Genomic DNA, 14,450 nt, shown 5'->3' on the forward strand with positions numbered 1-14,450 from the left:
GCACCTTGAGATTTCTCCCCTGTTCCATAAACTTGTGTGTGGACACAGCTACATCAGCAACTAGCACTGTATTCAGTAACTTTACATCAGATCTTCTCAATGTCTAAACCAATGAGATAGGAAAGGTGATCTGGGGCTGCAGGAGCCAAATCATCTAAGACTGTCAAATGCATGAGTCAAGTCTAGCCCATGAGATGTCTCCGTTCATTTTTTCTTTGTGGAAGAAGAAAGGGCAAGGTGCACTTAAACTTTCCCAACAACTGCCTGCTCTTAAACAGCACAACACAATGAATTCAATCTGCCATTGGAGCTGTCTGAAAAGGAGGGCTGAGGTTCGAGCCCCTGCCATGGTGAGCACACATACAGTCAAGCCACTGCAGACACCCATCTCAGGCATCTAACCAAGTAATACAGTCAAAGAGTATACAGAAACTGCAGAATCCTCTCTTATCTCATGTTTGTATTTTTTAAAAAATAACAGCAATAGCACTCAGTAAATCCTCAAAATCTACCATAAAGTAGAAGATGGTACTGTATTTTCCCTCCAAATAACTTGAAGTTTCGCTGAATTTGTCAAGTTAATTAGAGCTCCTGCAATCTCAATCCCTGTCACAATCCAGGTTTACACCAACGTTTGACACTGCCATAGCCAAGCCTCTCTTTGACCTTGTTCTGCAATTTGTTCAACAATCCTGACTCTATGGGGAACAGCAGGAACCTCAGCAGCCAAATACATTGACTTGAAGTTACAGCTTCTGATATGTTTCCATAACATCTCTTCGATGTATAGTTGCCTGTACAGTTGCCTGAGAAACCAGGGTAACATCATTGTGAAATCTGTAACATCATTGTGAAATTGTGGCTGCCATCCGATTACTTATCACTACTGAGAACTTACTATTATTACTGGGTTTGACAATTCGGGATGGCAGTGGGCTATTTATGCTCAAAAAAGGAGCATTTTGGTCATCTGCTGGTTCAGTGCAGCCTGCTCTCACACCAAGGATGCCATCCCACCAGAGTTTCAATGGCTGTGTCCCACCCTCCCTTGTCCTGCTGTCATCTAATCACCCCAAGAACCAGCCTGGGGAGCCAAAACGCTCAAAACTGACTACCTGCACCAGCGGTCCAATTTTGGCTGGCCTTCCCTCAGGCAGGGATGAGTGCAGCGGAAAGGAGGAGGCAGGCACACCGGCGCAGGGTGGCAGCACCCATGCTGATCGGATCATCCCGCGCCAGTGCAGAGCTGCATCCTGGGCATCCCCCTTCAGATGAAGCACACAGCATGAGGACTGCAGCTTCGCTGTAGCACTTGACCAGCCACTTCATAGAGATTTGTCTCTTATAAGGTAGCAGAAAATTCTCTTAATATCTGGTGCTAAGGTGTCTTGTTTCTCCGTTGTTGGCTGCAGCTGTTTTGCAGGGGTTTAACAGCACTACTCTCCTGATGCCATAAAATCAATTATCTCGGTGAAACCTTTCCCATTTATTGCAGTCTCTCTGGAAGAGGGTTTAGGAAAAAAAAATGCCCAGGAAGAAAAGCACTTTCTGAACAGACAGAGCAGAAGACAGTACAGTGAGTCTGGGACAAGCACAGCAGCTTTCCCTGGCTCACTAAGTGGGCAGGGTTTCCCCTTCTCCACAGCATTCCCCCAGCCGCCCTGCAGAGAACAGCCCTCCAGCGTTAGCCTCGGGACGGAAGAAATCTCCATTTGCCCTTTGGTACTGCATTTCTCCTGCCCTTTGGTCAGCTCTCCTTTGGCCCAGAATTGCTCTGTTTTGCAGAGTGCAGCTGCTGACCTACCAGACAGGGACCACCATGAGCACATCCCTGAACAGCCCAGGCTGGAAAAGCACCTCCCACACAACCCTCACAGTTAAGCCTTGCTACTAGGTTAAAATACCTTGGCATGAACAAACACAGCAGTACTGACAGACTTTGACAGCACGCATCTGGGTCCTTTCAACAGCATTGGGGCAAGCAGTGTACATGTGTGTGCGTGATTCCCTCCCCGCAGCCTCCTACTGAGTTACTCTGTCCAGGTACCTGAAGCAGACACGGTACACATTCTCAAATGCATGAAATGGCTCTCTGAGCTCCTCTTTGCTTGCTTTACAGGCTCCGAACTGCACCCTGCCCCATTTCTTCCCATCATACAGAGATTCAGTGAAGCCACATCACACTGAACACCCCAGCATTGCTGAGCCCCACTGACTGTGGCTGCTCTCACACTTCTGTTTAATTTGTGCCTGTTTTTTCTCTCCTGTAGGCCTGCAGCTGCGAGTATTATGAGTCAGATGAGGGATGTTCACCAGTCATTTTGCCTGGGATTGGGATTATCTCTTCTCCCTGAACTGAGGTTGTCCTTCTCGCAGAGACCGGCTCATCACTTGTTCACAGCCCCATGGCTTCCCTGCTTCAGAGCAGGGCTGCAACATCCTTTCACCTTCAAAAAGGCTTCATTCTCAACGTGATGCTTCACTAAACCAAGTTTTATTTACTCCCTACAGATAAATCCATCAGGTCAGCTGGAGAGGTCGCACGGAGAGCTGCCTCCCCGTGCATCCAGCCCCCGACACCGCCCCACGCGGCATGGCTGCAAGTGGAGCAGCACAAAGGCACCGAAGATGAAGGGTCTCCAGCACATACATTTCCCATGGGGATTATCGAGAGGACATGTGACTGATGGAAAATACTGAGCATGAGCGTATGGTAACTACCCTGCCACGGCACAACCCTTCCCACGGATACTTCACGGGATTTTTGCTTTGCGTGCTCTTTCCTCGCATCGCCTGCTGCCTTATCTCCCTTTACAGGCTGCCATCGCCTGCTGTTTGTCTTTCCCTGCATCCAGGAGGCGATAAGCAGATGCCTGTGTTTCTATAATGACCCTCAGACTATCTTTTATTGCCCTTCTGACTGCTGTTAAAAACAAAAAGAAAAAACAGGATTGCTGAATGAGAGTTGCTTTGACATTTCAAATATGTTGATACTGAATGACAGAATAAAAGATTCTAAACCAGGATTTGCTTCTGAATATTTTTCTTGTTTTTTTTCGTTGGAAAAAAAGATAAATAAAAATCTAAATACTAAGTGTCAACAGCAGAAGTAAAAGAAGAAATAAAATCTGCTAATCTCATGCTTTTTGGATAGCAGCAGAAATGGCTTCTGTCGTGTTTTCAAGGATGATGCTGAATTTTATTAATTTATTTTAACACTATGCAGGTCTGTCTAGTTGACCCAACGCTGCTCTAGCTGGACAGAAATCCTAAAATTAGTTGCACCATTGTCATTTTGACAGCTTGGGAATATGAAGACAGGAGGCAAGGGAAGCGATTACCTTTTAATTTAATTGTTTTTTATACAATTTTCTACCTTTGAAAGCAAAGCCACCATTCCTTCAGCAGCAGCACGGGCCAGGTTGGTTACACCAGGACTCCCTGTGCAGGCAGGTGTGCGGGGGCATCACCCTGGACAGTGGGACGGTCCATCCAACCCAAACAGCAACTCCAGGGTGGCCCCTTGGGTTTGGGGTCCAGGAGATGGGGTCTGAACAAAGGCGAGGACATTGCACTGCCCCAGCCAGGCAGAGCAGGCAGGGACCGGTCACAACCTGTGTGTGGATCTATGGCAACTAGCCATGTTGCGTTTAACACCTCTTTTAAAGGCAAATAAACCACTAGACCCCTCTTGGAAAGGGGCAGTAGCTGTTACAGAAGCTCCTGTCACCCTCTTCTAAATTGTGGGAACCATGGAAACAAAAGTAGCCACAGCTGCTGGTGGTACAGCCCAGTGACTTTAGCCAAAAGCCCGATGTCCACAAGCAAGCCGTTTATTATTGCACCTCATAAAACAAGAGAGAACCATGAAAATGAACAAGGCTTAATACTTTTGACTTTCCAAGTATGCAGTACGCACATTCTGCAAGAGGGCAAGTACACAACTCAAGCCTGTTAATACGCATTTTGCAGAGACAGACCCCACAGACACAGAGGCGGGGGCTTTCAGACCTGGCCAGGGTGTATGAACAGCTGCAGCTACAGCATTCGGCACCTCCGCTCACGCTCCACTGCCCCAGACCTGCAAGCATGTTTACAACCATGCGTGAAAAATGGTTCCCCAAACAAAAGAAATCTAAAAGCAAATTTTGTTTTTATGCTGCCTGACCTTGAACAGGCACTGTGGCAGAGGAGATGGGGAGCTGCCACAGCCTGGCAACCGGAGCAATTAACCCTTTGGGGGCACAGAGGCTTGACAGCCAGGACAATGTGATTAGGAGCTACCCCACTTTTCATGAAGAGCCAAGCCACCAAACAGGTCCCAGCCTAGCAGCAAGGAGACATTACACTGCGCTGCATGTTATAACATTCTAAAAAATACGAAGCACTGCTGCTTCTTATTCAAATGAGACAGGTTTTCAATACACAGTATTATTTCTGCACAAAATATACTGTAAACCAACTGTTTTCTATTTTGCAGTCATGCGATAATCTCTGGATCGGACTGGTCTCTGCACAGCCACACTGTCACCAGCAACATTATTTATACATAAACCCCCAGCCTTCCTCCGCGGCCAGATTTTCCAGGTAGGTAATTGTTGTTCCCGTTGAAGCAGAACTGGCTCGCTTTCAATGACATGCGTCTGCACTGCTATTATAGAGCAGACTGCCTCAGTTAAGATTTTCCAGCACAAATATTAGGAAGAAACAAATAAATGATCCTATTATTTTACATTTTTCGCCTCATATTTAGAATTCCACCTAATTTAATTTCAGATTTTCCAGTTACTGGAGGGACCCCACACAAGCCCCCTTTTTCCCAGAAACAAAATGAAACAAATGAGATAGTCTTTTCCTGCCAATTAAAACACTCTCCCCCCAGCTATCACCCATCTAATGCTGCAGCATTCCCAGTCCCCATCTGAGAAGTGCGTTCATTAGAGCATTTGCAACTCCTGATCACTGATAGATGCGATCTTATTAATTAACACATTCAAGTGAAACTGCCTTCTTCCCCCCATCTTTCAGTGGCCTGAATTCAGCAATGCTGACAGCCCTGCGCTGCCTTGCTGCTGGCACTGAGGATGCACCCACAGTTCGGAGGTAGATGCTTCCCCTCCGGCATCTTTCATCCCTTCATAAACAGGCGAGGACCGCAGCTTTTAGCAACGACCTACAGCAAAGGGATTGCAAGCACGGTGGGTACAGCGAGGATAAAACAAGCCGTGTTCTCAACAGAAAAAAAAGGATGTAAGTGGGATGCATTTACTTACATGAAGATTCAGTGCCAAACATGGCTGGCCCCAGATGCTGCTATTTTAAAAAGGAAAGAAGAAAAAAGAGTGGGAGACAGAGGGAATGTATGAGAGTAGGGATGAGTGCTACACAGCAGGGGTCATGAAGCCAGACAATGCAGTCCAGGCTATCCGAGCTGCCAGATTCTCTCCTCTCCCTCCTCTGCTCCACACCGCAGACAGCTTTTCCCTGCAACCGCAGCAAAGGTCCTTCTTCAGGAAGCAAAAAGCCGGAGCTTCTGTTTTAAATCCAAGAGATAAGAGCAGGCCAGCGTCCCTCCCGTGGTACCGGCAGGCAGAAATAGGTAGCGGACACCAGATACTGCAATCCCCAGCCCTGCGCCCCGTCAGACAATAGCAGAGCTTATGCATACACGGGATGACGTCAGGACACTGCAAAGACTGACTGCTGCTAACCCAGAGGCTCGGAGGGGGCTTGAACGGAGCACAGCGATTCAAATGGGAATTCCTTTGTCACAAAAAGCACAAGACAAAGAACCAGACATATATTTGCCTTCATAATGACAAAGCCTCCACCCGGGGCTGTAACGCTAGTAGGAAAATATCTGCCCTGAATTAACACTCCTCAGCTGCACGAGATGCAAAGTGTTTCTGTGCAAAGAGAATATATTTCAGGGACAAATGTCCTAGTAAATGCTACTTATGGCATTTGCAATAAAGTATAACCATGAATTTCTATCACTAACTGTCTTCACTATTTTTCCTTTGAAGAAAAATTAAAATCCTGGGCAAATCTACCCTTCAGACCTAATTTTCATGTCAAAGCGCTAGTCAACTGTCTCATTTACTTAAATCTATTGTCAGAATACACAGTAGCAATGCTCTAACCATAAGTCACACATATAAAGAAAAACCCCAAACCACATTGATCTCAGTGATAAAAAGGCATCCTAGCAACTAAATAAATATTTTTCTTATTTCTTCTTTATTCTTCTAAACCACCTAGATCTAGTGTTTCTCAGCCTCTCAGAGCACATTTTTGAGTGCATTGAGCTTATTTTTTTCTGACACTCAGTAATTTAAAAATGTTCAAATGTAGAAACAAAGTCCTAAGCCTGGTTCCTTCTGATCCTCCTGCAGACAAAAGGAATTTGCCTGGCTTGTGCTGGTGAGAGCAGCCAAGCAGTAAGCTGATGGTCAGAAGCTACCAGACACTGGGGGTCATCCATGGGAATGGCTGTCCAGAGGGCGCATAACCACAAACATCTTTGATAAGTCTCACTGAACAAGTATATGCCGCTCTGAAGATGGCAAAGACTGAAGAGCATTGCTGGTGGATGAGGAGAAAAGAGATAGAGGCAAGTCAATTAAATGAAGCACTAAACAACCACCCCCCATTTCTGAGCTCTTGTGGGTTAACCCTTCCCAAACGCTTCTGCTGCTGTGTGCTAAGGGGTCTGTGCTGTTTGCAGAACAGGCAATGCCACCGTGAGCAGCAGGCTGGAAAAACAAGTAGCACTGAAGGCTGGCAGGACCTGCCACCAGAGGATCTCAATGTGCTTGAATCCCTAAGGAATCGAGGAGGTGTTGGCTGGAGCCACCACTGCCCTAAGAGCAGACTAGAAAGCTGTAGGGGTCAGAGCCACAGCCATCCACTGCCACGCCAACCCCTCTGCTTGTGGGGAGGGGGAATGCAGTCCCAAGCTCATCAGTGTGCGTGCCCACCAACATCCATATGGACCCTCAACAACACTGGCCCACAGGTGCTGTGAGGAAAGAGATAAGAGGCTTTACAGAGCCCAACCTCCTTGTCCTCCCTGTCCTGGTGCAGAGGCTGGGGGGCACTTGCAAAGCACCAAGCTCCTCTCCTGGTAAACTCTGCTGGCACAAAATGCTCTTCAACTGTTTCCCTGCTTTCCACCCCACACGTCAAACAGCCTCTTTGTGTTCTGCACACACCATGAGAATACTTAGGACCAGCAGGCTTTGGGGAGCATTTAACTGTATTTCATCTCTGGAAATACGCCATGGGAGAGGCCGTGCCCTGGGGTGAGACGTCTCACAACACATTCTCTAACAGGCAACTTTTATTCTCTCCATTGGCAGGCAGGACACGGGTGCATGGTGACTCAAATCAACCCTTAGGCAATAACTAACCAGATGTCCTCAAGTCTGTACTTAGACATCTGAATTAATGGCCTGGATGTTCAATTGTAATGAATATTTGCAGTCATGTGTATGGATACTCAGCACCAGGAAGACACGTTCAAATTGGTTTTGACCATAACGCTATAATGACAGTGGCACAAACCCTCTGACAAGGACCATAGTTCTGCTGTTCCCAGAACTGAAGTAGCTATTTTGACTGTTTAGAGCCAGTAACACCTCGTTTAGTCATAATAGTTTGACAAGAAGCTGCGGTGCTGGGAGCAAGAAAAGTGTTCTGGCTTGGCTTTCCAGCGACCAAGGCAAGTTCACAAAGGAAACGTGTCTATTATGTACCAGTAAGTCTTCCAGCATCTTTAAACACAGACCTCTGAAACAAAAACCCCAGTGTTCATGTGCAATGGCTGAAGAACACATTTTGCTCTGATAAGCAGATCTGAACTTCCCACAGCACTGTTTCCAAGGAAGATGCAAAACCTCAGGGCTTTCCAATGACATCCTTGAAGGTGTCACAGAGCCCAGGCCCTCTGCCAAGTTCTCACTGCACTGACGCACATACGCAGTCAAAAAGCCTAAACAACTCATGCAGTATCTGTGGAAGGATTTCATAATAATCTATTTCATTAGCGTTACACTTGCCAGGTCAATGCTTTTGCCTTGTGGGGAAGGTGACTCTTGACAAGCCACTGAAAGACTGTCTGAAATTCTTTCAAGTCTACCTAAAACACTTCGTAAAATGACTTAGAGAGAGTGTTAAAATATGTTTCTGATTTACTGCTCTTGTAAGACCATAACCTTTTAGTTAGGCTAGCTGGCTAGCAGAATTAAGGAATTTCTGTTTCCTACCCTGAGTTTTTATGTTGGTTTATTCCGCAAAGAAGGGTTAACAAATTTAATCTCTTCCTATGAGAAAGTTTCTCTCTCTTACATGGTGGTGAAGACAATGTAAATTAGTGCACAGAGAATGTCAAATGAAATCTCCTGCAAGAGTTAGCATTGCTGTGATTTGCTTACAATGGGCACGAGACATTGTCCAAGCATTAGATTCATTTACAATGTAACTTCCATACATTTCTCCACAAGCCAGAATGAAATACTTAAAGAAGCAAATATATTCGCTATTTAAAGCTATTTGCTATAGAGTCACATTTTTCAGAAAAAGGGATGTGTGTCTAAAGCCTAAAGCATAGGTTTGAGTTTTAATAAAGAAGCTGGATAATGAAATGTTAAATTTTGATGCTTTTTATGCTTTTGAGTAATTTCTCTGAAAAAGTGTGAGCAGGATATTGCAAGCGACCAACAGAGGTAGATTTGTCCATGTCCCTTATGCTGATCCACTAAACTAGAAATCTTTATTCTCTCTTGTCAAGAGAGAAACATTTCTTTTTGAGCTTGACCTCCTTTTTCACAGGAGAAGCTCTGGGAATGGGAAAAGAATCCATTCCATCTGGGACGTTCTCCTGTCCTACTGCCCTGAGCAGCTTCCCTCAATGGGGGAGGTCTCACCTGTCTCCTCCTGGAGAAGGGGAACAGGTCCCCTCCACAGCAAAAGTAGAAGATAATCTTCATTGTCCTGAAAGATGGGTAAGGATTTTTACTATTAATAAGTTTATTAAACTTCACTTTCAAAGTGTCCTACAGGCACCGAGAGTTTTTCAAGGCATTAAAAATTGTAATGCATTTAAGGTGCTACTGGAAATCTCCAAGTGACTGTATAGTTAATCCACAATATTCAGCAACCCCAAAAAGGAATTTATTTTGCCTCTAGAACTGCTAGCTCCATCCTAAAAACCCAGCAAGACCCCCAGTCACCCACACTGTGACAACCTCCAGCTTCTGTAGTTTTTGTTGGCTCTACCAACAGCTGCCACGCATCAATTGACATGACATCAATAAAAAGCTAATCTTCCAGGCTCTGGAGAAAAAATGAGCCAAATAGCAGCATATATCACCAAGCTATAGCTCCTTGGCTTTACATTTTCTCTGGCCTTGTTGTGCTCAACTTCACTTTAAGAAATGTTTCTGGTGAACATCACAGTTACACCAGGGAGAACCTACAGTGATGATTACAACTTCAGCTTCTCATCTCAGAGAATAATGTAAATTAAGGTACAAACAAACCGAATGGCTTGTGCTGATGCTACAACACGCAGTCCCGGACACAGAGGTGTGAACCCCACCTGTGGGGTATTTTTCCAAACAGGCCCCCACCTCCCTCATTAAATGATATCGCTGTTTTGGAAACTGCACCTTTGGAGCTGTGGTTGTGGAAAGAGGGAGCGGGCGGCCGGGAGGGAGGGCAGCCGGACAGGGGAAAATACCCCTGAACATCTGAACTGTCTGGAAGCCCTCAGTGTTCTCCTCATAGTCTGCTCTTCTCACCTTTCGTTCAACGTATTCTACCTGCATTCCCTCTTTGCAATTCGCTCATCCCTTACTGCACTGACACAGAAAGGAAGGAGTCTGCTGGCAGACAAAGTCAAGGTCTTTGTCCTGTTCAACATACAAAGAGGATTTTAGACCAGACTGATTTACTGTTTTCAAGAATGTTTTTTCCTTGCATTATTATTTGATCTTCCCCCAATTTTTCGAATATTTCTGTGTAGACCATATTGCATTTCTGCAACCCCATTTCATGCAGAATTTCTTTTTCTGCAGCATTTTTAGGAAATTAATGCCTAGAACGATGAATTTTTTTTGAGTAAATATAGGTACGCACACATATACACAAATTACAAGAGAGACTGAAGAACAAGTACTTAATTTTGCTACCAAAAATCTTTTTATGTCTGTGCTGGTCCTCATCCGAGAGATGAAACTGAAAAGGCAGATATTGCTTTTTTAAAAAGAGATACAGCGAACCATAACAGCAAATCATTACATTACTGCAATGTCTTTCAACTTCAGTTTTAACAAAGATCTTAGCTTCAGCCCTGCTCTGCAGATGATTACTGCAAACCATTCAACACAGGCAGAGAAAGGCAGCTCCGAGGGGATATTCAGCAATTAGCAGAGGAAATTATGTGTGTTCTGCCTCTCCCAGACCACCCCTCTGGGACACATCTAATGGCCATGAAGCTCCAGCAGCTATGAAATGGTAGAGTATTACACACAGAAAGCTGTGTGTAAAGAATATTGCATACAAGAAAGAAAATAAGAAAGGATTAGCCCAGCTTCAGCACTTAATTCTAGGGTAAGGTGGAGATTTTGGATCCCAAGCAGGTGTCTCACTCTCTTCAGAGGGCTGAGTGTTTGCTCCTCAGTAGCTTAATCATCTTGAACAAACCCCAAATCTTTGGTTCCTGTCTTCTCATAGGAACCGGGAACTTCTATAGGCAACAGAGCCTTGAGATACTAAGCAACACAGTATCTACTTCTCCTATGGTAGTAGCCCCTGGACTGTACTCAAGTACCTGGGGTCTAGTAACAGAAAGCAACGGAACACTAAAATATTCCCATTCTCTAAAACAGACAACACAGAATAAATAATCCATTTTCAACAACCTCTTCCCTTCCAATATTCAGTGTGAGACTGGAAAATAAGGCAATATTATTTTATGAGTGGCAGAGTAGAGCTCACTTTCTGGATCATACTGTCAACAGATTAGGATGATGATTCACCTCTGTTTTTATCTTGGTTTTGGTGGTTTGGTTTTCAGTTTGGTTGGTTTCATTTTAAACATAAAACTGTTTATCCACAAATATCTAAGACAGTTACCAATACACTGTGACAATCTACTCACTGTGTGCAAATGACATATCAAATCCAAATTGTGTCATTTTTTCAATAACATCAAGCCCCAGGGCCCAACAGAACATGTGCAATGGCTTCATTAAATTCTGAGAGCCCTTCTTGTCCCAAACACATGCAATTGTGGGGCCACTACAGTGTTTGAAAAATGTCCCAGCAGAACACACTACGTTTTGATATGATCCAAGGAGAACTTAAAAACAAAGGAAGCAACCGATTGTCACTGAAGTAAATTACATACATTCAAATAATAATCTACTTAAATACATTTTTTAAAAGAATAAAACATTAGAAGAAGAAAAAATGGTGTGTCTTTTCTGCTGTGAGGGAAATATCTGTTTTTTTTTTTCTTTTTTTAATCCTAACACCACAGTCATTTCCAAGGATCTATGCCACAGGACTGCACGTAAGATACACATGAAAGCCTCAAACGTCACAGTGAACAGAGGTGGGTAACAAATTAAAAAACAGATTATAAACAATCATCATTTTTTATGCAACACTGAAGGACCACAGATCAGGATTAAGGCCAACTAATAATAAACTGCATGCAAACTGGCATCAGAGGGAACATGTGTGCCCCAGAAAAAACACAAATATCCAATTTATGTGCATAAAAAGTAAGTCAAAGAGATTTTGCGAACATTGCATTACGATCCACATTAATATTGTCTGATGTAATGCCAAAATTTCACGGTTAGGAGTAAGTTTGATTGTTGAGAGGAAGATCAAATTTAAATTACTTCTCAGTCTGAGTAAACACAGCAAGAATGTTAAATCTGACATTATAAATAGCAATTATTTCATCGCACATACGGGAAAAAATAAGAACGGCTTCCAAGCCTATGAGGGAATACTGACAACACAGTGTAAGAAGGTATCTAAAGAATTTAGCTGTTCACATGAACGTGCCCTGTGTGTCCCTGCTCAGTAACTCTGGAACCCATCACCCATTTCAACCCAACTTAGTGAAGGGATAGAAGAAACAAAGTTATCCCGTGTGCTGTGTGACAGCAAGGAATTAGATGCGGAAGAAGATAACTTTGAAGGTCCCTGCTGGATGAACAAGTGCTGTGTAGAGCACGTTCCCTACCAGACATAAAGAATCCATAGTATAACCATGGGAAAAAACATCAAACAAAAGTTTTGTTTTTATTTTCCTATGTGAACACTCATGTGCACAACAATGGATGAGCTAACATTGCAGCTGTAAATATAATACAGTTGCGGAGTTGGTGGGGAAACCAAGTCCACTGGAAACTGTTTCACTAGTCCCATCCGACAAAACTTCAGTCGTTTAAGGATTTGAGTTTTCCCAAGATGCAGCACTTCAGTGATGTCCCAGCTTCTCTTTCCATGGGTTCCAACCAGCTTCCATGCAGTGCCAGCCCAGTGGACTAGAGATATAAAATTTATCTCAGAAAAACAAAACAAAACACCACAGCAAAAATTAGTAAATGTTTGGATAACTTGATTATCACCTTTTATTGAGAAAGAAGAGCTTCTAAGAGTCAATAAAACAATCCAAGCCAGAGGCTCTCCTGACCCTGCAGCATGATCGGTTCTACATTGCTACAGCATAGACATCCATCAATGGGGCTCACACTGCAGGCCCCAGGCAGCAAGTCTGGATGCAGCACTCTTGTTTGCTGAACACTCAATACCAGGAGAGTAAAACCACTTATGGAAATGCAGTGTTCTCCAAATGAATAATTTAAAAAAAAAAAAAAAAAAAAGGCTCATCTGGATAAGGGACGACCCGAGGAACAAATGTACAGTGAAGAGGAAGCATCCACCACACTACTTAAGCACTATCTCACTGGGATTTAGGAGAAGTAGGCTCTTTAACTTGACAGACACTTTGGAAATGCTCTCCCACACAAAGCACTAGAGAAAACTTCAGGCATTTACTCATAGTAATAGAAGGCTTACCTATGCAGTTAGAAGAAAATAACACTGGAAAGGCTAGTGGCATCTGCCATCCTCATGGCAGATTGAACTGCACCAACATCCTTCCCACCAGGTGTCAGACACAAGGGTAAGCTGCAGAGACTCCCATGTCCAAATCCACGTGGGAACAACTTAGGAAGTAGAGCAAACCTTTACTAGTAGCTCACAGCACTTATTGGTTCACAGGGTTCCTCTCACAGCAAACCACCATGCTGCCAAAACACAAAGAAGCCTCAGTAACTATGGCTTACATCGACCATGACCGGGCAGAAGGTGTATGAGGACCACGGTAGAACCGTGACTCCAGAAGGGCATGATAACTTAGTGGCAATTAAATGATCAGGCATTAACACTACTCAAGTTTATCAGAAACCATGATACTAGTTCGGGACCTCAGTCTGAGCAGACCATCCTGCCCAGGGCCAGGGTGCTGGTATCTCCTTTCCTAGCCTCTTCCTTGGAGAGGTGGGTGGTGGTACCCACAGAGCTGCTGTATTCCAGCAGTGTGAGGAGAGGATGGAGACACAGATGTTGCAGCAGCTCCCAACCTCCACAGCATTCACCTCAGGGAAATGTTGGTTACCAGGATTAGAAAGAGATGACTTTCTGCATATTTTTGTTGTTAGTTCAGGAGTCACCAGCCCCAGACTACAGAGAGAGTACATACAGAATCAGGCTTGAGCAGCTCAGATTCAGACATCTACATATGCACAGAAGAAGTGCATCTTGAGTGCCTGGGAGTTTTAGAGGAAGCGTTAGGAAAAGAAGTAGATTATGTTGAGGTCAGTAGTGGAACCCTGCACTCCAGACCTACCTTGAAATGTGACCTTGAACTGCTGTGGGCAAAGTTTCCCCTGAACAGGTCCTAGGCTTCCGTGTGGTCAAGTCACCTACAAGCAGATGTTCAGCTGAGACACACACCACTTTAGCCCGTGCAGCTGCATAAATCTCCATTACGCCAGTGATTTAATGGTATCTCGATACTTGAAAGCACTGTGCCACTTCTCTGGCTTCGGTGCCATGAAACATTCAAGGGCTTGTGTCCAGTACTGGGTGGCACACAGAATTCACCAGCTTCATCAGCCCAGGCAGGAAGGTCATGCTGAGTACAGTGTTTAGAGACAGGAAAAGAAGATAAAATCAGCAGGTCTCACTTCTCCAAAGAGCAAATCTCCCCTGACATCAGAGACATTCCTCCTCCTGACAAATTTAAGCATGGAGACGCATTCCTTTCTTCAAGTTGAAGGGTTTTTGGCCCTTTTGACACACCTGATTTGTTTACTTAACACCACCTAATCAGTTGTCAAACCAGACTGAAGAGCTTCAGC

At 44.4% G+C, this 14,450-nt stretch overlaps 1 protein-coding gene across 6 annotated transcripts in view; it reads right to left on the minus strand.

The window, feature by feature from the left end:
• The window catches only part of ST7 (suppression of tumorigenicity 7), a 125,365-nt gene that overhangs the window by 79,465 nt on the left and 31,450 nt on the right, over nt 1–14,450 (minus strand). Inside the window, exon 1 of one of the 6 annotated variants that reach the window (XM_082063638.1) lies at nt 13,937–13,975. The exons of 3 other annotated variants lie outside the window; for them this stretch is intronic. Coding sequence is in view for 2 of the 3 variants with exons in the window: in XM_082063633.1 (XP_081919759.1) it covers nt 1,905–1,992 (88 nt within the window). In the remaining variant the exon portion in view is untranslated. Of the gene's footprint in view, nt 1–1,904; nt 2,021–13,104; nt 13,253–13,936; nt 13,976–14,450 lie in introns of those variants that run through there. 2 more of the 6 variants (XM_082063634.1, XM_082063633.1) reach the window with 2 other exon arrangements.

This window comes from Streptopelia decaocto (assembly GCF_964273445.1).
Source record: "Streptopelia decaocto genome assembly, chromosome: 1".
Classification (NCBI taxonomy): domain Eukaryota; kingdom Metazoa; phylum Chordata; class Aves; order Columbiformes; family Columbidae; genus Streptopelia; species Streptopelia decaocto.